Source organism: Coffea eugenioides, chromosome 11 (genome assembly GCF_003713205.1).
Source record: "Coffea eugenioides isolate CCC68of chromosome 11, Ceug_1.0, whole genome shotgun sequence".
NCBI classification, from domain to species: Eukaryota; Viridiplantae; Streptophyta; class Magnoliopsida; order Gentianales; family Rubiaceae; genus Coffea; species Coffea eugenioides.
Genome location: NC_040045.1, coordinates 41073547 through 41099039, shown reverse-complemented (window position 1 = coordinate 41099039; position 25493 = coordinate 41073547). Strand labels below are relative to the sequence as shown.

Genomic DNA, 25493 nt, shown 5'->3' with positions numbered 1-25493 from the left:
CAAGTGTATTAGCTATTTTTTGGATTAGCAGCTCTAATTAGTTGTTTTTTATGGTATTTTTAAAATATTTTACTGTAATAGTGTGTATGAAAATTTTTACTGTAAATATTTTTTTGTGATATTTTTGGAGGTGTTTTTGGAATATATTTTAAAGTATTTGTGGTATTTTTAAAAAATTACCACCACCACCCACCGCCACCGCCACCCCCTCCCTTTCATTCTTCCTCCTTTCCCCTCCTCCCTCTCTCTCTTCCTCCTCCATTTCTTTCCTCCTCCTCCTATCTTTCTCCTATCTTTCTTTCCTTCCCTCCTCCCTTTTCCCACCACGTCGGCCACGTGGCTAGATCACAGCCTTTGGTCGAGGCCAAATTTGGGGGGTGGGGATGAAGGGAAAGGGAAGGGAGAAGGAAAAGGGAGGGAGAGAATAGAGGAGATGGTGGCGGTAGTGGTGATAGATGGAAGAAGAAAATGCTATAGGTTTTATTTATTTATTGTATATTTGGAGCTGTTTTTAACATATTGTATGGATGGTGTGTTTTTTAAGTTGTTTTTGTTTGTATATTATTGTAGTATAGTATATGAAAAAATTATTTTTCAAAAAATGAGGAATCCAAACAGAATCCAAACTTGTTTTTAATTTAGTAGGAAATAGAGAGTTTCTATAAAATTTTCCCATTCAAAAATCTTTCAAAAGTTAATTAGGAATCCAAAGAAAAATTGCTACGTTTTCCCTGAACATATTTCTTAATCACCTTTTTATCTCACATATATCAAATCGCTACAGTAATTTTTCTACAAAAAAAGTCTAGAAAAATGCAATCCAAACAAGGTAGTTTATACAATTGTTATGATATCTTGGTATATTACTCAATTCCTTGAATTTTATGGGCAACAGAAATCCTTGTTTATTAAGAATAAAAAGGAAAGAAAGAAGTAAAAAATACATTAATTAATAGAAGAGAAACAATGAATAGCACATTTGTGATAATTCTGAAATTCGTTTTCATTTATTTAGGTAACAAAGTATATAGCACTCTCAACAAGCATTGACATTATTTAGTAATCTGAGTATGAAAAAAAAAAATCTAAAAGCCTAAAAGTCAAGGATATGCAGAAAATCAATTGATGTTAGTCTAATTTCAAAAGCTATGTTTTAATTTAACTAATTTAATCATTGCTAAAAGCAAAAAAAAAAAGCATGTTAGATTGCTTATGAAACTAAATCAGTGGACTTGGTTTAACTATAAGTCTATAATGCACTGCATTGTACATATAAATACATAAACATACTATTTTTATCCTTATCAGTAATTACTGTCTTTGATAAGAGTCTTGTTCTGAGTTGATTATTTTAATTGATTATAGATTCTAATTTTGGATAATCAATTTTTGTAAAATTCTGGATTGCTTTTGTATTTTGATTATAAAATTTTTACTAAGAAAAGAACTAAAATCTATAGTCACCCAAAAGATAGCTTTTACTTATTCTGAAATTTTGTAAATCTAAAATAACTGAGAATAAGGCTAATTTCTGTTTCATTTTCTCCGAATTACTCCCATGCACCAGATGAAAGAAAGAAAATAACAAAAATAACACAAGGAAATATATATATGTAAATAAAATAAGGGGGAGGAATGGATAAGGCGAAAGAGAAGCAGGAGTGTCACACGCCAAGTGAGAGGCGACGGAGAAGAGGTTCTGGTCCTACACTAAAAAAATGTTCAATAAAGACAAGCGCTAACAACTGACAAGAATTTTCAAGGAACTCTGCTTTGGCAGGTTTGCTGGCTGCAGGAAGCCATTTGGCTGCTTGTTCCGGCGACGGAGCATTCGAGCCCCACCTTTAAACCATCGCCATCTGAGCACGGGAAAGGATGTCCAAAGAGGAATAAATGGGCAGTGAGTGTAAACAAGAAAACGAAACGTAGACAAGTTGCCAGTCAGATTGGCTTGTTCTGAATTACTGAAAGCTACCTTTCTCATAAACAATTTGTATATTTTTGGCTAAGAAATATATTTGATAAAAGGCGCGGATTTTGCCCAATGAAATCCAACTACTTAACGTGACCAATTCAACTACCATGCTGCTAATTGTCTTACTTTGTATTATTCTTGTTCAAAGTTTATAGTCTAAAACAAGAGATATAAATAATCCTTCTGTGGATACCTCAGAAAAAATTTGCATGTGATTGACTTTGATGTGATTGATATTAGTGAAGTTTCAAATTCGTCCCGTCTGCTGAATCTTTTTTTTTAGGTAGATAAAGCCGGAGGTATATATATTAAAATGGTACAGTTATTGTCAAGAGATCGCATTAGGCCTCCTAAGTTAAAGCAAAAGATGTTCTTTTAAAAGTAAATCCAGTGTCCAGTACTCGGGATAACTTTTTTAATACGTTGTTATCAATCCAATTAGGCTTAGAATTAGGTGATCAATTATGAATATTTTTGGATAACTTATGATGTTCCACATAAAAATTTTAAAGCCTTGTTTGGACAGTCATTTTCCGCCGAAAAATTGCATCGTTTTCCGTTATCACATTTTCCTATTACCTTTTTTCCTCACATATATCAAATCGCTACAGTAATTTTTCTACAAAAAATGTTAGAAAATGCAATATCAAAGAACCAGTGGATTATAACTTAATCCATCTACTGGTAGCTTTGAAAGGGACCAAAAGATTCTACCCAAAAAAAAAAAAAAGGAAGGGCCAAAAGGAGAAAAAAAGTAAGTAGATATATAGAGTATTGCACTAACCTAATCCATTTTGCTCTTATTCACTCAAAGTGAAAATCGAACTTCTGTTTCTCGAATGCATCAATACAAAATGCCAAAATCCAAAAAGTATTCTCCGTCAAATCTCAATAATTATGTCTAAAGTTGTCTGAACAATGCCAATCTAGATTATTTCTCAAAAAACGCAGACATAACAATCCTTGCTAACCACTCTAATATGTTCCCCGAAGCACAAATTCTTAGGCCTTGTTTGGATTGCCGGTTTCCGTCAAAAAATTACGTCGTTTTCCGTGATCACATTTCCCTATTACATTTTTCCCTCACATACATCAAATCACTACATTAATTTTTCCATGAAAAATCACGGAAAATGCAATCCAAACACAACCTTAATTTGTCTTCGAATTACTTTCATTTTTATAAACATTTTCCTAGTCAATCTGGCTCTTTCATATTCCCTAAAATAGGAAAGAATATCCAAGAATGTTCTACAAAAGCCTTGCCCCTTCATGAGCCTAAATGAAAGTTTGGATGTGCTACACTCCCAAAAGTAATCTTTAAAAAGAAGGGGGAAAAAAAGCCTACTATTTCATTTTCAAAAGGATTAATTTTACTTTGCACCCTTAAACTTATGCATCATTCTCTTTCTGTACTTTAAATTTTAATTTTAGACGACCCTTTACGCCATAATTTTTCATATGTGTCCTACTTAAGTTCAATTAACAACAACATTCGCAAACATTAACAGGATAGAGGACCGTGCAAATCCATGACACGATTTCATTTATTACTAGTTGCATCTCCTTCTCTCTTTTTTTGATCATTTTCAGCCCATTACTATTGATTTGCATAGTTTTCTATTATGTTAATTTAATCGATAGAATTTAAGTGGCACAAATCAAAGAGGTTACCGTGCAAAGTGTTCAATATTAAAATTTAGAGTATAAATGAGAATATGGTACGAATTTGGAGGTGCAAAACGAAGTTAGTCCTTTCCGAAACCGAAATGCAGTAATTTCCAAATTTCTTTCATATATTAGTCAATCTTTTTTTTTTTATCGAAAACGATATAAGGCACACACACCCAACTAATTAAATATAACTTAGGGTTAAAGCTAAGAGGATCTAAGAGGTAACCTAAGGGAGACCCATAAAGCTTACCTATCTAACCAATTGGTAACTGGAAGGCAAACGTGTGGACCTTAAATTCAGGTTAAAGAACCCACGGCCTAGCGACGTGGGACGGATGCCCACATTAGTCAATCAAATTCCTTCATTTAATGTAAAAAAAAAAAAGAAGAAATAATCCCATTTTATGAATACGCGCCTTAAGGGAGCGTGGAGGAGAAAGTAGTTAGTCCAAGTCTTTTCCTCATTAATAAAAGCCCAACTGGAAACTGTTGGCAACTCTTCCCATGTCGCAGCCTCCTCCTCCCTCTCTCCAAGCCGTTTTGAGTTTTCAGTTACTATCTCTTACTTCTCCCCATTTTCATTATTTATTCATCCATGAAAAAAAGCCGCCGATTTCCCAAAAAGCCATCTGCAAAACTCTTGATCAATGAATCCCATGGCGGCTGCTTCTGCTGCTGTTGATCAAAGTTAGTAGTAATAGTGACTAATTATTTCTCGCCGGTCAATCAAAGTCACCGCCGCCGTCACTGTTTAGTCAAGATTGATTGGTTGATTGATCTCGTAGCATTAACATCTTTCACTCACTATGACTGACTCCCGAACTTCCACATCTTCTTCCTCCGACTCCTCCGGCACCCTCCCCGTCCCTCCGCCGGTACTCTCTTCTCCTCTGCATTTCTTTTCTTAGTTTGGCAGAGAGCCCGGATATTTGTTCATGCATGCTTTTTATTATATATATTTATATATTTTTTTTGGGAAAGGGCAAAGCGCGAAAGTAGAAAATTAAAACTTCTTGTTTTTTTGAGACGACAAATAAAGATCCATAACCATTGGGTTATAGTCAATTCTCGTGCTTGTGCTTATGCTTATGCATGCATACATGATTTTGTCATATACACAATTTTATATGTACATGTATATTTGTGCATTACCAAATGGCAGACAATTTCACATTTTCTACACAATTATGCACTTTAAATTTGTGTGATATGTGGGATTTTAGCAAGTGGGTTGCGATGGTTAGCTAAATTTGGAAGTTTTTTTTTTTCAAATACTTAGAAGCATTGAATTGTGGAGAATGCTTGGATTGAATTAAAAAAATTACATTTTTATTCTGTTTTGTGGATTATTAGATCACCAATTTGGATCAAGAACTCAAGATACTGCAGACTGTTAGATCCTTCTGCTGAATTGGGAGTAAGCCTGGAAAGATAGAATCACCTCCTTTTCCATCCTTTTAACAAAAAAGGGGAAATGAAAGCCCAACCAACCTTTTTAATAAGTTTATTATATATATATATATATATATATATATATATATATATAAATGTAAAACCTGCTTCCCCCCTCTCCTGGACGGACTCCTCCAGCAAAATATAAATGAATCCATAGATAAAGAAGCAAAGATCTTTGGTCAACTTTGTTGATCATCTGATTGGATTGATTTACTTAATTATTTGGTGTTGATTATAGGTATTTACTTGATAGATTTTTTTCCCCTTTAGCGTCTGTACTTATGTTTTAAAGTTTCCGGCAATGGATTGCAGAATGGTGTGCAGGGTCGGATTAGTGCAGATGGCAGACATGCACTACCTCCAGATGTCTCACGCCAATGGCGGGATGTGTTTTGGTTAGCTTTGTTTGTCTTGCACTTGATTTTGGTAGGTTTTGTTCTTGGGGTACTAGGATATAATAGGTTTAAGACGAAGGATAGGCTCAACATCGATAAGTATACGATGGGATTTCTTGAGAATCAAGCAGGATTGACAGAGGATTATTGGCCAATGTATGCTTTGGCTGCTGGCGTGGGGACAATTCTCGGGTGGATCTGGTTGTCTTTATTGGGTTCACTTGCAAATGGAATGATGAAGATAGCAGTTCACTTCTTGACTACTTATCTTGCGGTTATCAGTGTGTTGTGCTTTTGGGGGAAGCAGTTTGCCTGGGGTGTTGTATTTGCCATTGGTGCAGCCTTGCAGTTCTTATATGTCATCTCTGTCATAGACAGGTTAGGATAATGGGCTTCTGTTTTGATGCTCTCTTTTGGCTAAGAATGTGCTAAAGAATGAATAAGCTCCTACAATCCTTTGATATACCCATGAATCTGAGAGTTTATCTAAATTCTAAGCAGCGTCATCTTGTGAAGAACTTTCCTTTTAAGTAGTTACTGGTGTCTTGTTGCAACTGCATGATGAGTCTATAACACGTGCAGAGGTCAAAGTTGTAGGAACTAACAGTGCTAGCAGCGGTATGTTGTGATCGCAACTTAGAATTTATGCTAGCTGTAGAGAGTTTGGCCGCTTATGTTCATATTTGTTTCCAGAGATCTTTTTGATAGGGCATATGTTAAACTTGCAATAGGAAGATTAAAATACTTAACAACTGTTTGAGAATAGTTGCTAAGGAGTCATAACGAGTTACTTTTTGGTGGAAAAAAAGTATGTGTAATTAGTGATGCATCTGCATAGTTAGTTCTCTCTGTCTCTTCCTGCGCCTTCCCCCCCCCCCCCCCAAAAAAAAAAAACACCGCAGAAAAACAACAACGATGGGTGCATGTGATTTTGTGTGGTTTAGATGTCACAAGAATTATATGTTAAATCATTATTAGCTATATATATTTTGACTCTTTGCTTTTTTCTAGACTTCCATTTACCATGCTTGTTTTACGAAGAGCTGTCAAGATGGTATGGAGTCTACCTGAAGTTATGGGGGTTTCATGTGGGTTTATGCTAGTTATGCTTCTTTGGTTGGCACTGTGGTCCTTTGGAGTAGCTGGTGTTGTAGCTTTAAGCTTAGGTGACAGTGGGCGCTGGTGGCTTCTTTTGGTGAGCTGGCAAGTTTTTGCTCTTCATTGTATCTTGTTATGCAGATGAAATGTTGCAACTTTGGCATTATTGTCTATGATCAAGAATACTTTTTGTGTATACAGGTTTTCTCTATCAGTTTGTTCTGGACTGGAGCGGTTCTTTGTAACATCGTTCATGTTATAGTATCAGGAATGGTTTTTCTTGTTCTTATTCATGGTGGTCGAGATGTAGAATCAATGCCTTCCAAGCCACTTGTGAATTCGTTGCAGTTTGCTATGACAAAATCTTTTGGCAGCATTTGCTATGGATCACTGTTTACAGCTGCTATTCGGACATTGCGCTGGGAGGTATGCAACTGATTGACTGTTTGATCGAAATGGCTATTTAGAACAACAAGAATAGTCAGTCTGTTGGATGTTAATCTACTTTCATTGTATATGCCAGAAGTTGTGATTGATCACTGGATTGGATTATGCATTACAGATTAGGGGAATCAGGTCAAAGATTGGAAATAACGAGTGTTTACTCTGCCTTGTGGATTTCCTGTTTCATTTGGTGGAGACTTTAGTTCGATTTTTCAACAAGTATGCTTATGTCCAGGTACTTCTGTTTCTACTACCTCAATGCCATTCACGATGCATGTTTAATTGTATGAAAATATTTTGGCCACTGCCATTTCCATGGTGAACTCTCCAAGTGAGGGCCAGTGTGACTGCTTTTTACATAGTTAGATGCCCAACTTGTCTAGTGTGCTACACATTTTGATGGTAAAGTATTCGCCATTACAATGAGGTATCCAAATGAAATAAAAAGAAAGCACTAGGAAAGATTGAACTTTTGGGGTGTGTCGGTTTAATTTTTGAAGTTTTCTATGTTTGCTTGTACTTCTTCCTGGAAAGACATTTACTTTGCCTTGATGTGAATTTCTGAGGCATATCTTTGAAGTAATGCATAGGAAACTGAAAAGCCATTTTTCCTAAAAAATTTGCGCCCACTTTCATATATTTTAAAACTATATATGCTGACTCTTCTGCATTCAAATGTATAATTTGTTTGAATGAATGCCTCGGTAAACTGGTACTTTATATTTGCTTTTGATTCATTTCTAAGGGAGGAGTAATGGAGCGGGTTACTGAATATTCTGATTACTGAAATGCATGCCATTGTTGCTGTATTACATGGAATGCTGATGAAACTGGAGTTTGACATTCTTAACGAAGTTCTGATGTCCCTTTCTGCTATGGTTTCTAAGCCATTAAAATCACCTAACTTGCTGATCTTTAAATTAAAACTTTTTTAATAAGATAAAAGCGGTCAATGTGAAGTAAGAGGTTGAATGGTGTACCAATTCATATTACATTCTCATCATCACTTGTATTTGAATACCTTGAGAAGGCTGCTAAATGCTTCTTGTTCACAGATTGCAGTTTATGGTAAAAACTTCAATCACTCAGCTAGAGATGCCTGGGAGTTATTTCAATCAACAGGTGTCGAAGCACTTGTGGCCTACGATTGTTCTGGTGCTGTTCTACTAATGGGCACTGTCTTGGGTGGGCTCGTGGTTGGAACTTGTTCAGGAGTTTGGACAAGGATTCACCATCCAGACAGGGTGATAATGGTGGGATCTACAGCCATGTTAATAGGAATGATCTTGGTAAGTTGATTACAGCATGTTACTTTAAGATTGACAGGATAAGCAAAAGAGCAATTTAGCCTGCTTGCTCTAGTAGTTCGATTGGGGATCTGTCTCTGTTTGTGTGGGACTATGTATTGGTAAGGCACCATGGTAAGGCGCTTATGAGAGCATCATTTGATGTTTGATTTTCAGGTTGGATTGGCGATGGTGGTTATAGAAAGTGCTGTAACGTCCATATACATTTGTTATGCAGAAGATCCGTTGTTGATACACAGGTGGGATGCAGATTTTTTCCACCAGATGTCAGAGACGCTTCACCAACGCCTTCAACACAGGAGTGCAAGGGCAAGGGAAGTGCTGCGTAGATTCGACGGTCAAACACAGCAAACACTAGCTGCTTGAGGCTTCCATTTTGTACTAGCTGCATAGGCTAACTGTTTATAGCTAGTGACCCATACAGTTATAAATGCACCCTTACCAATTTCCGTCTTACCAATTTTATTTTGATCATCATTGTCTGCATGCTAGGCTTCTTCAGCTTAATCTTCCAAGAATTTTGAGATTTGGAGCAGGTATCTTTTTGAAACAGACACGCAGAGACTCTCATCTGTTCTTAATCACATGAAACTCAGCCTTAATTTATTCTTGGTCACACAATGGCTTAGACCAGACCAGGCCAGGCCAGCCCAATTCGAAGGCCGGCCTCCAGCTTCTGGTACCTTAAACGAAATTAAAAGGCTTTAACAAACATCTTTCTCACCTTTGAAAAGACAAATTGCAAAATTATTCAAGGGGTATGCCCTAGATTTCTTGTATGGTTTAATAGGGAGGAAAAAAAAAAGGTAGAAAAAACAGTACTACAAAGAAATGTGCTTTGACGTGAAATAATGAAAAAGAGGGAAGTAATTAACTAGAAAGAATGGTTAGTGGAGATTTGTGGATCGTTTCGAGTAAAAGAACCGGAGCTATTGTTTGGAAATTTATAGAAACTTCCTCGCTGCGAGAAGCAATAATAGGATTCCAAGTTTCCTAATTCGAGCCCCACCCACCGTGTCGTGTCGCTTTGAAGAAGTGCAAGTATTTTTCTAACCGACCCTTCTGCTTCATTGGTGCCAACTGCCAAGCCTAGAGACGAGCATTTACTTTCCGCGACACGACATTAACGAACTCTAGTCTAGAGACAAGCAGCAGAGGATTTTTTCCACTACAAGAATACTTAATTGAGAAGCATCAACACACACACTCGGGCATAAAATAAAAACCACTGCTAACTATTATAACTCTAAACATCCAATCATATGTTTCTAAACGTTAATAAGATCTTCAAGTTTAAGACATCAATATAAGCTCCGGAAATCCACACTACAATACGCTAAATCTAGTGAATTCCACTTAAACGGGCAAAGCCAGACAAATTACTTTGTAATATCCCCTGTTTCCTGTGTCGGAGCCTCCTTGATCTCACCGCCGGCATCCTCCTGAAAGAAGAGTATTCATACATGTTTAAGCAACATGCAAAAAAAAAAAAAAAGGGTTCCTTTTTGGGGAATTTTTTTTTTTGCAGGTTTTGGGGTGGGGGGGGGGGTGGCTGTGTGCAAATTGCTTTGAAGTGCGTGTGTATGTGAAACAGAGAGGGAGAAGAGGAGGCAGGGGAATCAAGAATGCATACCGGCACATCAGAAGTCCACAAAGTAAGATTGTCGCGGAGAAGTTGCATTATGAGTGTACTGTCTTTGTAAGATTCTTCACCTAATGTATCCAACTCAGAAATAGCTTCATCAAATGCCTGCAACAAGCAACGACAGATAGCAAGAGCATCAGTTAAATTTACTAATAATAATGGCTACTGAATAAGAAGAGCATTAATTTATTCTCGGTGATTTTCACGCAATCAAAAGCATAACATACAGAAGGATTATGTAACCCGACAACTGGCTACAGAAACAAACTAACCTGCTTGGCAAGGGAACAAGCACGATCAGGCGAGTTCAAAATCTCATAATAGAACACAGAGAAGTTCAGAGCAAGACCAAGTCTTATTGGGTGTGTTGGAGCCAGTTCAGACAGGGCAATGTCCTAGAACAAGAATACCATAGGAAAACAATTATGAAAACCATCTAATAGATGCTGAATACTAGAAACAGATATTATTGCGTTGACAGCCCACCTGTGCAGATTTGTAGGCAAACAAAGTGTTTTCAGCTGCTTCTTTCCTCTCAGCCCCAGTTTTGAACTCAGCTAAGTACCTATGGTAGTCACCCTTCATTTTCAGATAAAAGACTTTAGACTCAGCAGTAGAGGCAGCAGGAATAAGATGTGTATCCAGAAGACGCAAAATTCCATCACATATCTTGCTGAGCTCAGCCTCAATCTTTCCCCTATAGTCCTTGATAATTGTAACATGCTCTTCGTTTCCACGGCTCTCTTCCTTTTGCTCAATAGAGGAAATAATTCTCCAGGAAGCTCTTCTAGCTCCAATAACATTCTTATAAGCAACTGAAAGTAGATTCCTTTCCTCGACAGTTAGTTCTTCGCTGTCCACTGTCTTAGCAACTTTCTCCATGAATTCAACCATTTCCTCATACCTCTCAGCCTGCTCAGCCAACTTGGCCATGTAAACATTCTCTTCACGAGACATATTGTCTTTACTCAAATGTGAGTTTTTGTTTCCTGTAGAAACATCAAAAAGTTCCGTAAACCAAATGAGGAAAAGTCTTTAACTTTTATTGCAATACGAATCAAGATCACATAATAAGACGCATAAGCAGATGCTGACTGACACAGACATTATATTATCATCATCAGAGCAGCACATATCTTCTGGAAGCAATTAATTTCTATCACTATAACCACGCCCTTTATAACACTATTTCTTCCAACTGCCTGTAATTTTGTAGTTAATTTACTCTGGCATGGTGCTTAATCCTCCAAATCATACAGAAAATCTCAGACTAACTTCCAGACAGAATAGAAGGTAAAAGCTAGGGTAGAAAGAGAAGCAACAAAGAAGAAATTTCTGACTAAAGACAAAGATCTTCTGACTCCTGGTCTTTCCAGACAAGACCCTTAAATATTAATTCAGTATCCTACTCTATAAAGGTCCACAAAATTGGGAAATCAGGAAGAAAAGAAGCTCATTTCCCACCCAAACACCTCCCTCAGCCCTATCAATGGATTGCATAGAAATAAATCTAGCCCTGCAGTACATTAAAAGTTCTGTTCATAACGTACATACAAGAGGTTTGTTTACATAAAATCATCAACGAACACAAATTTATGCCCTTCAGGTCTTTCAGAGTAGCTCTAATTTTAGTAAACTGCCACTGTCATACTCCACCTCTGCCCACCCAAAAAGAAACAAAGAGTGTGTGTAAGGTCACATCAACTAAGATTTTAAAAAAAGAACAAAGCCAAAGGAGCTTTTGAAGAACAATATATGTGCCATTGTTTTTATAATGCCCAGACCTTAAAAGGTTTCAGTTTCCCCAAATCAAAATTTTGCGCACACGTAAGCTTTCTGCCTTTTTTTTTTATTTATTATTGAGAAGAACACTATTCTAACTGTATTCATCAAATAACATATGTGAAGGATGAAATGCATACCATTATAAGTAATTAATTATACTGCTAGAGCAATCCAAATACTCATACCAAATAAAACATAAGAATAAAACTGGCGATTTCAACTTTTAGAGAAGTCATATATGATACTACCAGAGTGCTGGATATGATAACATATATGAAAATACAAGAAAACCAAGGATAATCACTCTGGCCAAATGATATAAATGAAAAAACAAAAATCAATAAGGCAAAAGCACATAGAACTAAACTCAATTAAGAAACGGATTTTATCAGACCCGGATGACAGTTTTAAACTAACCAATAATACATGTACCCAATCAACTAATTATTGCAATTCTTTTATTTAATTAAATAAACTGACTAATTGTTAGCAGCCGCAAGCCAAGCAGATCCACACAATCAAATCCACAAACAATTATCTTTTTCCTCGCCAGAAACTACCAAATCTATACAGATCTCCTCAGACCCACCAGAAAAAATGGAAAAAGAAGCGCAACACACATGATATTTACATCCAAATTTGACATAAAATCTGAACTTTACATCGGATTAAAGTATTAAAAAAACAAAAAATGCATAAAAATCAGGTTTTGCAACAAAAGATCATACCTTTTATGCCGTTTGGAAGCTAAAGAGCACAGTCACAGAGTTTTTCAGAGTTGAGAAGGAAAAAGAAAAGATGCAGCACAAATGGGTCCTTTTATATATGGTTGGGGATGACTGCTGAGGTAGTAAAAGTAGCAAAGTTAAAAGATCTTAATCACAGATTCACAGTAGCCTTTTAAGATGGGGGAGGGTCAAGCAAAATTTCTAGTCAAATGAGGAAAATTGCTGGAAATGCAACTGAGAATCCCTTCCCGTCAACGTTTTGGGATGTTGACACGTGTCGAAATTTGCAGTTCCCAATCGCCGCCGCATGTGGCGGGGATGCACCTTGTAAATTAGCGTGCTTTATTATTATTATTATTATTTTTTTTTGTTGAGGGCCATGCGATTGGGGAGTTTTGCCTCCTAGGGGAAGCAACAACGAAGGATTGATTTCCAGCCTTACTTAAATTAGTAGGATTATTTATCCAAAATAACGGAAGGAAAAAAAAAGTACTCTTACTATGGCCTTATTCTCCATTGCTTTTGATTTTATAAAATCTAATTATAAAAATTAATTATAGAAAATAATTAGATTCAACAAAAATTACTCTTTGAATGATTATAAATTTTAACTTTTTTGTCATTAAAAACTTAAGAACATGATAAAAATCCTTGTTTGGATTGCATTTTTCTGAATTTTTTGTAAAAAATTTACTGTAATGATTTGATATATGTGAGATAAAAAGGTGATTGGGAAATGTGTTCAAGAAAAATGTAACAAGTTTTCTATGGAAAATTATTGTCCAAACAAGGCCTTATTATCCAAAATTATAATTTATAATCAGCTAAGAACAATCCTATGTGTAATAGTATTGATCATGATTAAAAAAGAAAGTAACATATGAAATGGTAAGGGGGAATATAGTATTGACTATGACCGTGAGTCATGATTAATTTGTGTTGCATGCTTTATGAAAATAGATCTTTAAGAACTAACCGAAATAAATGATTCATTAAGTTCAATTTGTTTAGCTAGTTCTATAGCAATGGCAGTTAAAGTTGATTAAATCAAAATTAATCGGAATCGCAATTATTAACTAATCGTTCAATTTATTCCAATCCTAATAAAGATTGTATAAATTCTTGTAAATTTCAATTAATAAAAAAAAAAGCTTAGAGACTGATTAAGCTTATTATGATAACAAGTTGGAAAAGGACTTCTTTTCTTTTCTTATGTGAAGGGTCATTGTTTCAAGTCTTCGGTTAGAAAATTATTTTCGTTAATGCGAAAAATGAACATTGACCGGCTTATGCTTAATTCTTGTAACTAGGAGGGGCTATGGTCACCTTAGAAACCAGGCCAATTTTCCAGCAAGTTCATTGCTTAATGGGTCAAATAGATTATTGGTCCAGCTTAAGGCCCCAAGTTTGGGTGGATTGATTGAACCCCACGGGCCACGCCTAATATCACTAGGCCCGGGGAGTGCCTTGCTCATGATTCATGATATTGGAATTTGCTTGTTCACTGCAAGCGTATGCAAAAGAGTTCCTAGTCTTCATTTTAGTTCCCCGGTATGCTCTCCTCTTTGATGCTAGGTAAGATTTTTTGTAAATACATACATGAATACATACATAAAATCTACGGTTCTACTCATATGCATGATAATATCAACCGACTCGATTCAAATATCGAATAGTTTTATCATTCTCCATTTTCCACATCTTCGTCGCATATATATATATTTCCCACCAAAATATGCTTAGACATGTCTACAAACCTTTCCAGCTAAAGAACACAATCCGAGTGACTCAATATTCTAACAAGCGATGAGCTGGAAGAATAACTCATCGAAATTTAGGAATTTTCATTTCATAAGATGAACTCATCAAATTAAAATGTGTGAGAATATATGAGAGATTTACTCATTTATCTCAAAATTCTAATCTAAATTTGCAGTGAATAACAGATCCAAACTCTTGGAAATTTTTAATGAGCGATTTTAGGATTTGAGATCGTTGAAAACATCAAGGGATAATATCACAAACCTCCCTTGAGGTTTCTCTCGATAGCACTTAGCACCCTTGAAGTTTTAGAAATATCACTTACCTCCTTTAGTAATTGTAAAAAGACTATTAACCCTCACTTGACACATAATTCATAACATGTCAAATAAATTGAGCTCAAAATTTTTTTATGAAAGTCATTTTTTTCTTTTTCTCTTTTCTCCATCATTTTCTCTTACTCATTTTTTGAATGATTATGCAATATTTTATTTGTAAATTATAATAAATTGAATTTTGTTTATCTTTTACTTTTTTTGTGATTGTGATAAAGTGGTGTATGATTTATTTGCTTATTTTGAGTTAATTGTTATAATGTTTGGTACAGTTTAATGGTTTAAGCAAGAGTTGAAAAAATATTGGGAAAAATATAAATTCATAAGAAATCGGCTTCGAGCATATATGGTTAAATTGGTGTAAGTGTATTTCTTTTCAAATATCATTTTTATTTTTCAAGTTTATATTTTTATGGGATATAGCATTATGATGTGGTAGTATAACAAGAAATTATTTTTGAAATGATGATTTTCTTGAAAGGAACAAACTGGTTTAGAAATATTTTTAGTTAGCAAGTAAAATGGTAGTTTAGGATTTTTAAAAAGTTTGATACACAAATAACAAAAGTAAGGGAGATAAATAATATTTTTAAAACCTTAGGGGTGCCAAGTAATATTAAGAAAAACCTCAGAAAAGGTTTTTGATATTATTCTAAATATCAAAGATGAATCAAACTATTCGCTATCCGAATCAAGTTTGACTTGATAAAAATTTGTTCAAATTTAATTTACTAACTAATCAAATCAAACTCAAATATTATAATTTTATGTTCGATAATTTTTAAATTTGACAAAAAATTTATTTAAATTCATCCCGATAAATAAATAAACCAAACTTAAATAAAATTTTAAATTCACCGACCAAACTTAAACATTAAGATATTCAAGTTGATTGGACTCGATTTACACAGCCACTCAACCTCTCAACAACCGCAAGAATGAATAAACAATTCAGCAGGCCTCCTCTCAGTCTCAGACTCGCTGCTTTGCCTTTTGGTCACGAGGGGTCATATCACCGTATCTTAATAATGCGATCTCCAGTCCAACGTTCTAGCAGCATTGCACAAAATCCAAAACCAGTGGATCAGAGCCGAAGAATCACAAAAACGCACCAGGGCCAAGAAATGGACACGTGAGCAAATGTACTGAAGCCGTATCAAATGCGTCACGTATGGGCCATACTCGCTGGGCTGCTGCGGCCCGTACAAATTTCTTTTAAGTCCCCACCTTCAATTCACTGTCCATCACTGACTCACATCAGCATTTCCAGCGGCAGCAGCAGCAGCAGAAGGAGAGAAGGCGGTTCCTTTGAAGCAAAAGCCTATTTATTATTACTGTGATTATTAAAAGCCCATGCCAATTTGATTTCCAAATTTCCAGTCTACTACAGTAGTATTCCTCGCATTTTATTTTTACTGTCACGTTTTCAATTTATTAATATTTTAAAATAAGAGCTATAATTTTAAATTTAACACGTACTATTAAATCTTGTTATTTGAAAAGTAATATTTTAAAATTTTAATATACATCTATCAAGAAAATATTTTGAATTTAAATGATATATATATAAATTTATTAATATCACATTATTTAAACATAATATTTACCATATCTTCATAAAAAATTAAATTTTCAAAAAATAACTCTAATAGTGGAAAGTAGCAGTGTGGTAATCCCATTTTGGGAATTTAATCTTCCCTTTTCCCAAAAAAAGCACCTAAGACAATTTAATATTCTCCTACTTTTTCACCCCATCTCGTCACTATCCCATCATCTTTCGAGCCCTTTACACCTTCACTCTTTCCCATGGAACCTATTTTTTCTCGCAGAAATGTACACTCATTTCTAGGCTAAGTTAATGGTAAAACGCAGCAAATATGAAGAACTTACCACTAGAATATAGGCCTGTTTGACACTTGAATTTTTTACCAAGTTTGTTTGCTACTAATTTTTTAAAAATTTTAATTACAGTAATCTCAAAAAAAATTTTCAAGTTTTTAAACTATACACTTTAAAATATTTTAAAACTTACACACTTCAAAATTTTTTTAAAAAATTTCTACAGTAAGTTACAGTAAAATTTTAGACAAACACCCAAAAAACTCACTTGCCAGACGGAGCAATATTTGCAAGTAACGACTATCCAAATAGGCCCTTAAGTTCTTAATTCAATTTTTGCTTAGGGAATTTATGGTGAAGAAATTAATTCATCCTTTTTCTTTCTGTGATTAATTTTTTGTTCTTTTAATATTGCAAGATATATAAATTTTCAGAATCAAAGGACTTTATAATTACCAGTACCAATCGTATTATACAATCAGAACAAATATAGGTGCTAAAACACATATGTAAATATTAACACAACAGCATGTAAAATTATAATAATTTTTTTGTTAAAATTTGTGTTGGAAGCTCAATCCCAGCCATTAAATTTCAAATTTATTATCTCGTATCATTAACTAGTTTGTGTAATCGTAACGTTAATTTTAGAGAACTTAAATCCTACTAGTTTCCATTAACTAGAAAAAGAAAGTAATAAAAAAAAAAGATATGTGTATATAAGTAAATAGTAGACGGAGATTTAGGCCCTTTGCCTCACATGCTAGTCAAACAAATTAATCTAGCAATGTAATATCAAGAATAGAAGAACTTACTGTATGTAATATTCTAAATTACAAGATGCAATGGCCTCACCCGAGTTTATCACTATACCATAGATCTTTCCTCGAATCCTTTAATTATGGGAGCCAACTCGTGGCGTCGCATGTCATGTCGTTTTACACGCTACTAATTTTTTTTTAATAAAGATGTAAGGATAATGCACACTTGAAATTGCAAAATTATATACAAAAGTTTAATTCCAAATTTGCACGAGAACTCCTCATAGTTATACTTAAAATTAATTGAGTAAATCTTATATATATTGATAGTGTGTGTATATACTGACACATTATTGAATTTATAACACATATTCAAAATCTGAATTTCAAGTTTAAATTTATATTAGTTATCATTTATACAATACTGATACTGATAATGAATGTTTTTGAATAGTAGATTATCTAGAATAATTTTTTTAAAAAAGAATACTCTAACATTTTTTTGATTTGATGTAAGTAAAATAAAAAATAATAAAAAATATATGTTGATTATGTAAACAAATAATCATTATTCAAACAAATTCAGTGTATATTTCGTCAATGCATAAAACATTTATTCAAATTAATTATGTAATATATTTTGTCTCTTTTTTAAGCCGGGGAAGAGAATAAATACTCTTGGGTGGCGTTAATGTCATCTCGAGAAGGGAACCATTTTTATACTACAAAAAGATGGTGGTATCTATTACACTGGCAAAAGACAATTTATTGGGTGGTGCATCGTGCATGGCATGGTAGATTCTTTGGGCATTAGTTCCACACGTGATTTGAACTCTCATATTCGATGGAAATGTATATTGGGATTCCAAATCTAAAACCAAAATGCACAAGGAGAAGAGGGGTCAGAAAGCAATAATGAGAAAGTTGAGTACTTTTTTCAAGTAAAATTATTACGATTCTCCTACTAAATAACTAGTAACTAGTACTACTACTGGCGAAAGAAACAAACCGTATCCTGGTACGCTATCGATCTTCTGTTAAAGAAAGACAGCTTCAGGATTTCCTTCTTTTTTAGCCTTTTCCTTCGTCTCTTTCGCCTGGCTTCAGCTTCTTCTTCTTCTTCTTCTACTTTCTCACCACCTTTTTCTGACTTCTACTAGTACTAAAAAGATCACACAGCATCTTTAGTTACATTTGTTCTACTACCGTATCATGTCCAAATTTATACCATAATAGACTAAAAAATTACAAAGAAAACATGCAAAGCTTCAAATCAGCAACAGCAGCAGCTCCAGCGGTAGTTACTCTTACCAACTCGGATATGTATTGCCGTTCGTCCATTTATCTGAGGTCCTCCCTTCTTTTCTACCCTTTTCTTTTTCTCTTTCTTTTACTATGTTGTCAGATATTTACGCATGATTTATGATGGGATGATATAGCAAGTATTTTAAGCTTTAATCAAGTTGTGGTTTTTTTTTTTGTTTCCACTTTCTCTTTGATACGGTATAGGGGTCATGAAGGTGGTGGTGGTAGAAATTGGACAAACTATGTGGATCTTGGGGAGCTTGAGCAGTCATCATTTCACCAGGAGCATGCTGTTGATTTAAGCACAAGTATCCTCTGTCTCTCTCCGTCCTCTATGTTTTCTCTGTTTTTCTCAGTATAAATATAAATATTAATGTGTAATAGTACTTCTTATCTAACCACTTGTGGTTAGTGGTGAAGTGGGATTTTGGAGACTAAATTATAGTATATATTGTAGGTTCGATATACAGCGACATGAAGCCAAGCAATGTTGTTGCTGTTAGTAATTCTAGCTTACAGTTTGGTGGGCTTAACACGGTTTGTGGATTTAATTGTTTCCTCTCACCAACCTTTTAATAGTACGTTTTAGGGAATACAAGTAGGTAATGCATATTTGTTAAAAGACTCTGTAATTTGGTGTGCGAATCTTTTTTATTTATTTTTTTTTTGAAATTTTTTGGTGGTTAATGTAGAATATGGGTTCTGGAGAGATGGGATCATCAGGAGCTGTAGCGGATACGGGGCAGTTCTTGATGCAGAAGGGGACAATGCTGAGTGTTGGAGCTGGTGGGACTTTGGGAAGTGGGAATTTTGAGAACTGGGGAGAGTCTGGGATGGCAGATCACAGCCAACAGACTGATACTTCTACAGATGTTGACACTGATGAGAAAAGCCAGGTCTCTTTCTCTTATACGTGTATCTGTAATTGGTGTCTCATTATAAGAAAAAGTATAATTCTTTGTTGGTCATTTCATTTTCATAGCTAATAGCTTATTTGACCCTAAGCTGTAAAGAAAGGTCAAGACTAGCATAATGTAAAGGGCGATTGGGAGAAATTTTTTTGTCTTTTTCGCTTGTTTTGCGTGTTTGAAGGGGACGGGGAATGAAGATTGGAAGCTGAGACAGAAGATGGTCATCTGTTACACCTGAATGTCTCATAAAAGTGATACTATTTTTTGGCAAATTAGTATGAAGGTTAAGGTGGTGCTATTTTTAATTATCGACTGTCATGATTAATTCTTTGTTGCATGAGAACATCTCAATTGTCTAAACGAGGCCCCATATTTGCGTACTTCTAATTACGAAAGTTACAAATGTTACTAGCAGGTAAATTGAACCTTGTACACATAACATCTCATGATTCGGAATGACTTTCTGTTTTTAGTTACTCCATTTTGTATCACATTCATTGACTTTATTTTCCTACTTACGACCAAGTCCAAGAGGCTAAGTGTCTTTACCATGATTGTCTGATCATTTTTGCAGTTTCATGGCGTTCGCCGTGGAACATTAGTAGGCATGGATTCAATGGAACAGTCAGGAGAGAGAAATGGAGACCAGAAGGTTTGTCCTGTACTTTGGTTTGGCTGGTTATAATCTGGTTTATTGTTCATTTCAGTATCCATACGTGGTTTATAAATTATTGTGTAGACACTGCGAAGGCTGGCTCAAAACCGAGAAGCTGCTCGAAAGAGTCGATTGAGAAAGAAAGTAATATTGCCTATCTTGAAACTTGAGCTTAGATTTTGTAGAAAAATTGATGCTATTTTGAGAAGGCGTTTATTTTAATTGCTGCCCTTTTTTCCTTTTTTTCAATGAACTTAAAAGTTGATTAATCAAATCCTATATATTAAGATTAACTAATAAAACTACCAATATTTTACTGATTTCAATTAAAAGTCTCAATGTAAAGTGAAATAACCCCCTAATTCCTTGATGGACAGGCATATGTTCAACAGCTGGAAAATAGTAGGCTTAGACTTACACAACTGGAGCAGGAGCTCAAACAAGCACGGCAGCAGGTACTTTAACTCGTTGCAGCTTCCACAGAGGAAAAGAACCTACAATGCTCTTTGTATTCATGTTAAAACGGCTTTAACACTAAGCAAATATACATGTACCTTGGATGAAACTCGGATGTGTTTCCCAACTCTCTTGCATACATAACAAGCCTTGTTAGGTTAAATCTCGGATCCTAACTGAGGAAGAAACGTGCCTGTTTGGACAACAAATTTATAGGATTATAGTTGTCTGCTAGAGAGGAAGTATAAATTCCTTAACTTCCCTATTGCATCAAAGCAGTTCACATAGGAAAGTTTTTGAAGTGGTTTCATTAAAGACTGTACTATAGCATGTAAATGATGCCCAATGACAGCAATAGATTTAGTTTACCGTAAAAAATCTTGTGTTTGAGTTTTACTTTTTAGTACTTTATCCTACATGAATTAATTTTGCATCACTTTTTGGATGCAGGGTGTACTCAAGGCTAGTGGATACACAGGAGATCAGTCTATGAGTGGTAATGTTCTGTAAGTTTAACAATTTTCTAACATCATGCATAAACATCTCAAAGAGCTTAAAAAGTTGGTAATTCAGTATGGATAAATGGGCAAAGCGTATGTCTTCCACTCTTTCTGCAACAATCATGGTGCTTCCCTATTAGTTGTTTTACAAGATAATATGATCAGCTTGTGCTAGCACTTGTAAGGTGTTCGAGAGTAAAAACTAGTGGGTTCATAAATCTCTCAAAATGAAGAGCAGTTAAATACAACTTCTTAAAGGGCCTACATGGTTTGTATACATACAGAGTAAAATTCTTGAATTTAGTGTGACATACTAAATGCTTCTCTTCTAGAAGTATTTGGTGTTGCATTCTTATGTGTAAAGAAGTCGGAAGACTTCTTGTCCTTTTGCATGCATTGGATTGTTGGCGTGATGGAACTATTGTGATAAATTCTCGAACTTGATAGGTTATGTATGTCAGTGATTTCAGTTATACATGTTGCTTTGATTGAATTATACATAGTGCTAGTTGACTTGTTTAGTTAAAGACATTATAGCTGTCTCTATCCTGAATTTATGCTAGACGACAATGGATATATTGCACAATAAGATGACAAGTGTTAAAAAGACGGTAATGGTGGTAAGAGAGTTGGGTGAGGTTAAATAAATGTGAGGAACTGAAACTGTAATGCAGGGACAGAATGAAGAGAAAGAGGCGAGATAGAGAAAGACAGCAATAAGGCTGAACATGGAAAAAGTTGGCTGCTGAATACCATTCAGATCCCTGAATTTGCTCAATGTTTCAGATCTGTACGATTATGCTTCTTTTTCTGATCCATCTATGTCGATCATAAGATAAGAATTCTAATCCCTGAGATAATGGAGTCAATTGAAGAACCTCTAATAAAATTAGAAGCCTATGATTCTTCTCCACTCAAAGTCGATAATGGTTGCTTTTCTCGTCATTTCTGGAAATATTGTAATTTTAAGAGAATTACAGTGTTGATCATACTTCGTGTAATGAAATGATGCAGTATCTTATCCTTGAATTACACGATGCGGCGCACTAAAGACCTACTGCCAAAATATCGTGAAAAAGTCTACTAAGCATGACAATGCATTCAATATTCAGGCTCCTAAGCATGGCGGGGGCCAAAAAAAAACCTCTGCTTAATGCCGGAATCCACATTATCAGCTAATTGATATCTATTACTTGTATTATTACTGCTGAATGAAAGAATTTCACTAGATAAATGTTGATACAGGGGCTTTGGCATTTGACATGGACTATGCCCGCTGGCTTGATGAACATCAAAGGATGATTAATGATCTCAGAACAGCTGTCAATTCTCAACTGGGAGATAATGAACTGAGGCTAATTGTTGATGGAGTAATGTCACACTATGACGAAATATTCAGGCTAAAAGATATTGGCACTAAGTCAGATGTATTTCACATGCTCTCTGGCATGTGGAAGACTCCAGCAGAAAGGTGTTTCATGTGGTTGGGCGGATTTCGTTCATCTGAGATTCTCAAGGTCGTATAATTTTCTGCCTTTGGCTTCTCACATTCATATTTTGTTTTACAACTAGAGCCATAATCATATATATATATATATTTTTGGAATATCAGATACTTGGAAACCATCTTGAACCTCTGACAGATCAACAGTTGATAGGCATCTGCAATCTGCAGCAGTCCTCCCAGCAGGCTGAGGATGCCTTGTCTCAAGGAATGGAAGCTTTGCAGCAATCGCTTGTTGAGACACTTTCGTCTAATTCCCTTGGTCCAAGTGGTTCTACTAATGTGGCTGATTACATGGGACAGATGGCAACTGCGATGGGTAAGCTTGCCATGCTGGAGAACTTCCTTCGTCAGGTATTGATCCAAATCTTCATTCAGCTCCTAGCACTTCCTAACTGATAAAGTTTCAATCTGAAGTGGATGCAATGATGAGGATGTATAACCACATCCTAACTCTTTTTCTTTTAGGCCGACCTCCTGAGGCAGCAAACTTTGCAGCAAATGCATAGGATACTGACCACTCGTCAAGCTGCTCGTGCCCTCCTTGTCATTAATGAATACATGTCGAGGCTTCGGGCACTTAGTTCTTTGTGGTTAGCACGCCCTAAGGATTGATTAGATGCCGTTATCCTAGCTGTTATTTTACATATTGCTAATACTAGTGGTCCTGAAAATATGCAATATTCTCAGAATGTTATCCATATTCCCTGGTGATGTAGAAAATTGTAATTCCCCACTGTTATTTTCTGGCTCAGTGAAATTTTAGAGGGATGCCATGGTTCTGAAAAACGTTTAGAAGTGCACTGATGATTAAAAAGCGTACATTATTGATATCTCATGGAGTCAAAATCTGGCAAACTTGTGTCAAAGGCATGAAATACATGAAGATAGAGGCAATCGAAATCAAAATCAGGGTATTATGTTGCGGATAGTTGCATAATGATCTAATCCAAACAAAAACCTTTCTCCTTTACCCTGTCATGTTTTACCGAAATCCCTAAATTGGTATTGGGTAGTAATTGTCTAATCCTTTTTTCTTCATGTGTGCAAGCATTTGGCTTCTGGTGGATTTCGTCCTAATTAATCTGCGTAAAGACAATGATATCGTCTTGCATAACATTGTCTCGAGCCCAGTTAGATGGATAATCAATCCCTGTATTGGCATAGTTATATTTACATTGGAGAGCATGGGGTACACTTTTCATATATTCCTATCAAAGAAAACAGGTACATCATCACTGCACATTTGCAACTGGCTTGTACTTTCTTCCTCTTTCGTTATTCTTCTTTCCTGCGACACGGTAAAACAACAAATAAGTTAATCAAGCTCGGTAAAAGATAGAAAACAAGAAGCAGGACCGTCTAAACAACATTCATGAAACATCTCTAAGGTAGGTTAATCACAGCAGCAGAACCTACTTGGCCTATATCTTCTTCTGGACTTGATAATCTGTGGAATGAAAACTCCAGTCCCATTTCCAGGCTTCCACAGGTTGAAGAGCCATGTCGGTGCTGATTCTGTTTCATCATTGCCTGACCAGTTGTAATAGCATCCTGGCTGCAGCTTTGAAACATGGCTGAAGTTTAAATTTTGGTGCGAAAGTTTTCCAGTGTCAGGATGTCTGTTTTCTTGACAATCTTCATCATCTTCTGCTGTCAGTACCAAGACCTGCCTTCTGAGTTCAGCATAGAAAAGATCATCTTCATCACACTCCCATATGTCTCTCTGGTTCATATTTTCTTGCATTTGTTAATGAAGACTGAAGCAAACTTCCATGTGGGATGCTTGATTGGAACTCCTGATTCTTCCCTACGGTATATATAAGTCAGGCGATCGCTGGCTTAACAATTAAGGTACTTTGATTGTAGTCAACATTCAAGGTCAATGGAAATTGGTCTTATGACAGTTACATGAAAAGCCTCCAAATGGATCCAAATCCACGGAATATCTCTAATCTTGTAGTTTATTGTATGTCTGCACATTTTGGATGAATTTCCATTTTCTCTTTCAATGAATTGTTGTATTATACAATGTATTTAAAGCTGGTTAATGCATTTTTTTTGGTCATTAATGTTGGACCAAACAAATGCTCATGTCCTTATCACTCTACAAAGTCTGAAATTTAAGCTTCTTTGTTTGCACTTTTGTCATTTTGGGAGGTCAAAAAGGATAAACAGAAAACTTCTAATGCATGGAAATCAAAAGAACTTCCCTCCTCACTAAGTATCTAATTATTCATTAGGCCGTCGCAATTAGGAACATTGTGAACCTATTAATACGGCATTTGGAGGGTAAGGGTGAGGTGTGACACTATCTTTTGACTGGTACTTTGAACTTGACTTGATTTTGTCCCCTATATTAGTTCTTTTTGCATTTTTCATTTGAAAACCTTGGCCATAATCATCTTTTATCTTTATGGAATCATACAGACCTCCACCCAGTATACTTGACTATCCATTGAGAACCAATTTCATCGTAATTAGCTCTCTGCAATTAGAAGTCATCCTATGATTTTGGAATGAAATAACTTCAAATTTATGATATTACCAAAAAAGAAAGTGAAAAAAAAATGAGACATTTCAAATTTGCAACTCTAGTCCCATTAATTTATAATGAAAAACCTTAAAATGATGCATGAATTGCATTCGCATTCAAAAATAAGCTTTTCTTTCCAGGAATGGATTAATTGATTGCAGTCTTCAAACTCAATAATAAGATTTATTTATGATATGGGGTCAAACTTTAGCTGTTCTGCATGGCATCGTTCTGAATTGATTCTGCCGATTTACATATTTTATTGTTTGCATTTCTGAGGCAGAAGGTGCTTTTGTTCATGTTGTTTCTAGTGTACTCATGCTCCAGGCAAGTCAACAGACATTATAATTAATACTAGAATTCGAGATAAGCATCAATGAATTTGCTAAATACCATTACAAAAATTGGATGCAAATCAGAGGAA

The 25493-nt window shown here is 35.3% G+C and overlaps 3 protein-coding genes across 5 annotated transcripts; 2 read left to right on the top strand and 1 right to left on the bottom strand.

The window, feature by feature from the left end:
* The first annotated feature begins 4154 nt into the window (after positions 1-4154).
* On the top strand, positions 4155-8889 carry LOC113753503 (CTL-like protein DDB_G0274487). Of its 2 annotated transcripts, none has more exons than XM_027297673.1 (7): positions 4155-4524; positions 5417-5877; positions 6511-6694; positions 6799-7023; positions 7160-7276; positions 8097-8330; positions 8505-8889. In XM_027297673.1, exons 1-7 carry the CDS (start codon positions 4456-4458, stop codon positions 8712-8714), a joined length of 1500 nt encoding a protein of 499 aa, XP_027153474.1. In that variant the 5' UTR covers positions 4155-4455; the 3' UTR covers positions 8715-8889. The 2 variants fall into 2 exon arrangements, with proteins under 2 accessions (XP_027153474.1, XP_027153475.1); XM_027297674.1 differs by having other exon boundaries at positions 8566-8675.
* A 673-nt stretch (positions 8890-9562) lies between these two features.
* LOC113751744 (14-3-3-like protein) lies at positions 9563-12673 on the bottom strand. The gene is made up of 5 exons (XM_027295860.1): positions 12507-12673; positions 10480-10982; positions 10266-10388; positions 9982-10098; positions 9563-9790 (listed from the first exon to the last, which is right to left on the bottom strand). Exons 2-5 carry the CDS (start codon positions 10948-10950, stop codon positions 9728-9730), a joined length of 774 nt encoding a protein of 257 aa, XP_027151661.1. The 5' UTR covers positions 10951-10982; positions 12507-12673; the 3' UTR covers positions 9563-9727.
* A 5755-nt stretch (positions 12674-18428) lies between these two features.
* LOC113754006 (transcription factor PERIANTHIA-like) lies at positions 18429-23292 on the top strand. 2 transcript variants are annotated; one of them, XM_027298315.1, is made up of 11 exons: positions 18429-18552; positions 18712-18815; positions 18965-19044; positions 19200-19403; positions 19993-20070; positions 20158-20217; positions 20451-20528; positions 20980-21025; positions 22275-22546; positions 22642-22887; positions 23002-23292. In XM_027298315.1, the coding sequence occupies exons 1-11, from the start codon at positions 18461-18463 to the stop codon at positions 23146-23148; spliced, it is 1407 nt and encodes a 468-aa protein (XP_027154116.1). In that variant the 5' UTR covers positions 18429-18460; the 3' UTR covers positions 23149-23292. The 2 variants fall into 2 exon arrangements, with proteins under 2 accessions (XP_027154116.1, XP_027154117.1); XM_027298316.1 differs by lacking the exons at positions 18429-18552; positions 18712-18815 and having other exon boundaries at positions 19029-19109.
* Positions 23293-25493: the final 2201 nt, after the last annotated feature.

Coding starts and splice junctions, on each gene's coding strand:
- LOC113753503 (XM_027297673.1), top strand. CDS start 4,456: ATGACTGACTCCCGAACTTCCACATCTTCTTCCTCCGACTCCTCCGGC. Junction 4,525..5,416: donor CCCTCCCCGTCCCTCCGCCG/GTACTCTCTTCT, acceptor AATGGATTGCAG/AATGGTGTGCAGGGTCGGAT. Junction 7,024..7,159: donor TTCGGACATTGCGCTGGGAG/GTATGCAACTGA, acceptor TATGCATTACAG/ATTAGGGGAATCAGGTCAAA.
- LOC113751744 (XM_027295860.1), bottom strand. CDS start 10,950: ATGTCTCGTGAAGAGAATGTTTACATGGCCAAGTTGGCTGAGCAGGCT. Junction 10,099..10,265: donor CTTGTTCCCTTGCCAAGCAG/GTTAGTTTGTTT, acceptor TGCTTGTTGCAG/GCATTTGATGAAGCTATTTC. Junction 9,791..9,981: donor TGTGGACTTCTGATGTGCCG/GTATGCATTCTT, acceptor CTCTTCTTTCAG/GAGGATGCCGGCGGTGAGAT.
- LOC113754006 (XM_027298315.1), top strand. CDS start 18,461: ATGCAAAGCTTCAAATCAGCAACAGCAGCAGCTCCAGCGGTAGTTACT. Junction 18,553..18,711: donor CGTTCGTCCATTTATCTGAG/GTCCTCCCTTCT, acceptor GATACGGTATAG/GGGTCATGAAGGTGGTGGTG. Junction 20,071..20,157: donor AGAGAAATGGAGACCAGAAG/GTTTGTCCTGTA, acceptor ATTATTGTGTAG/ACACTGCGAAGGCTGGCTCA.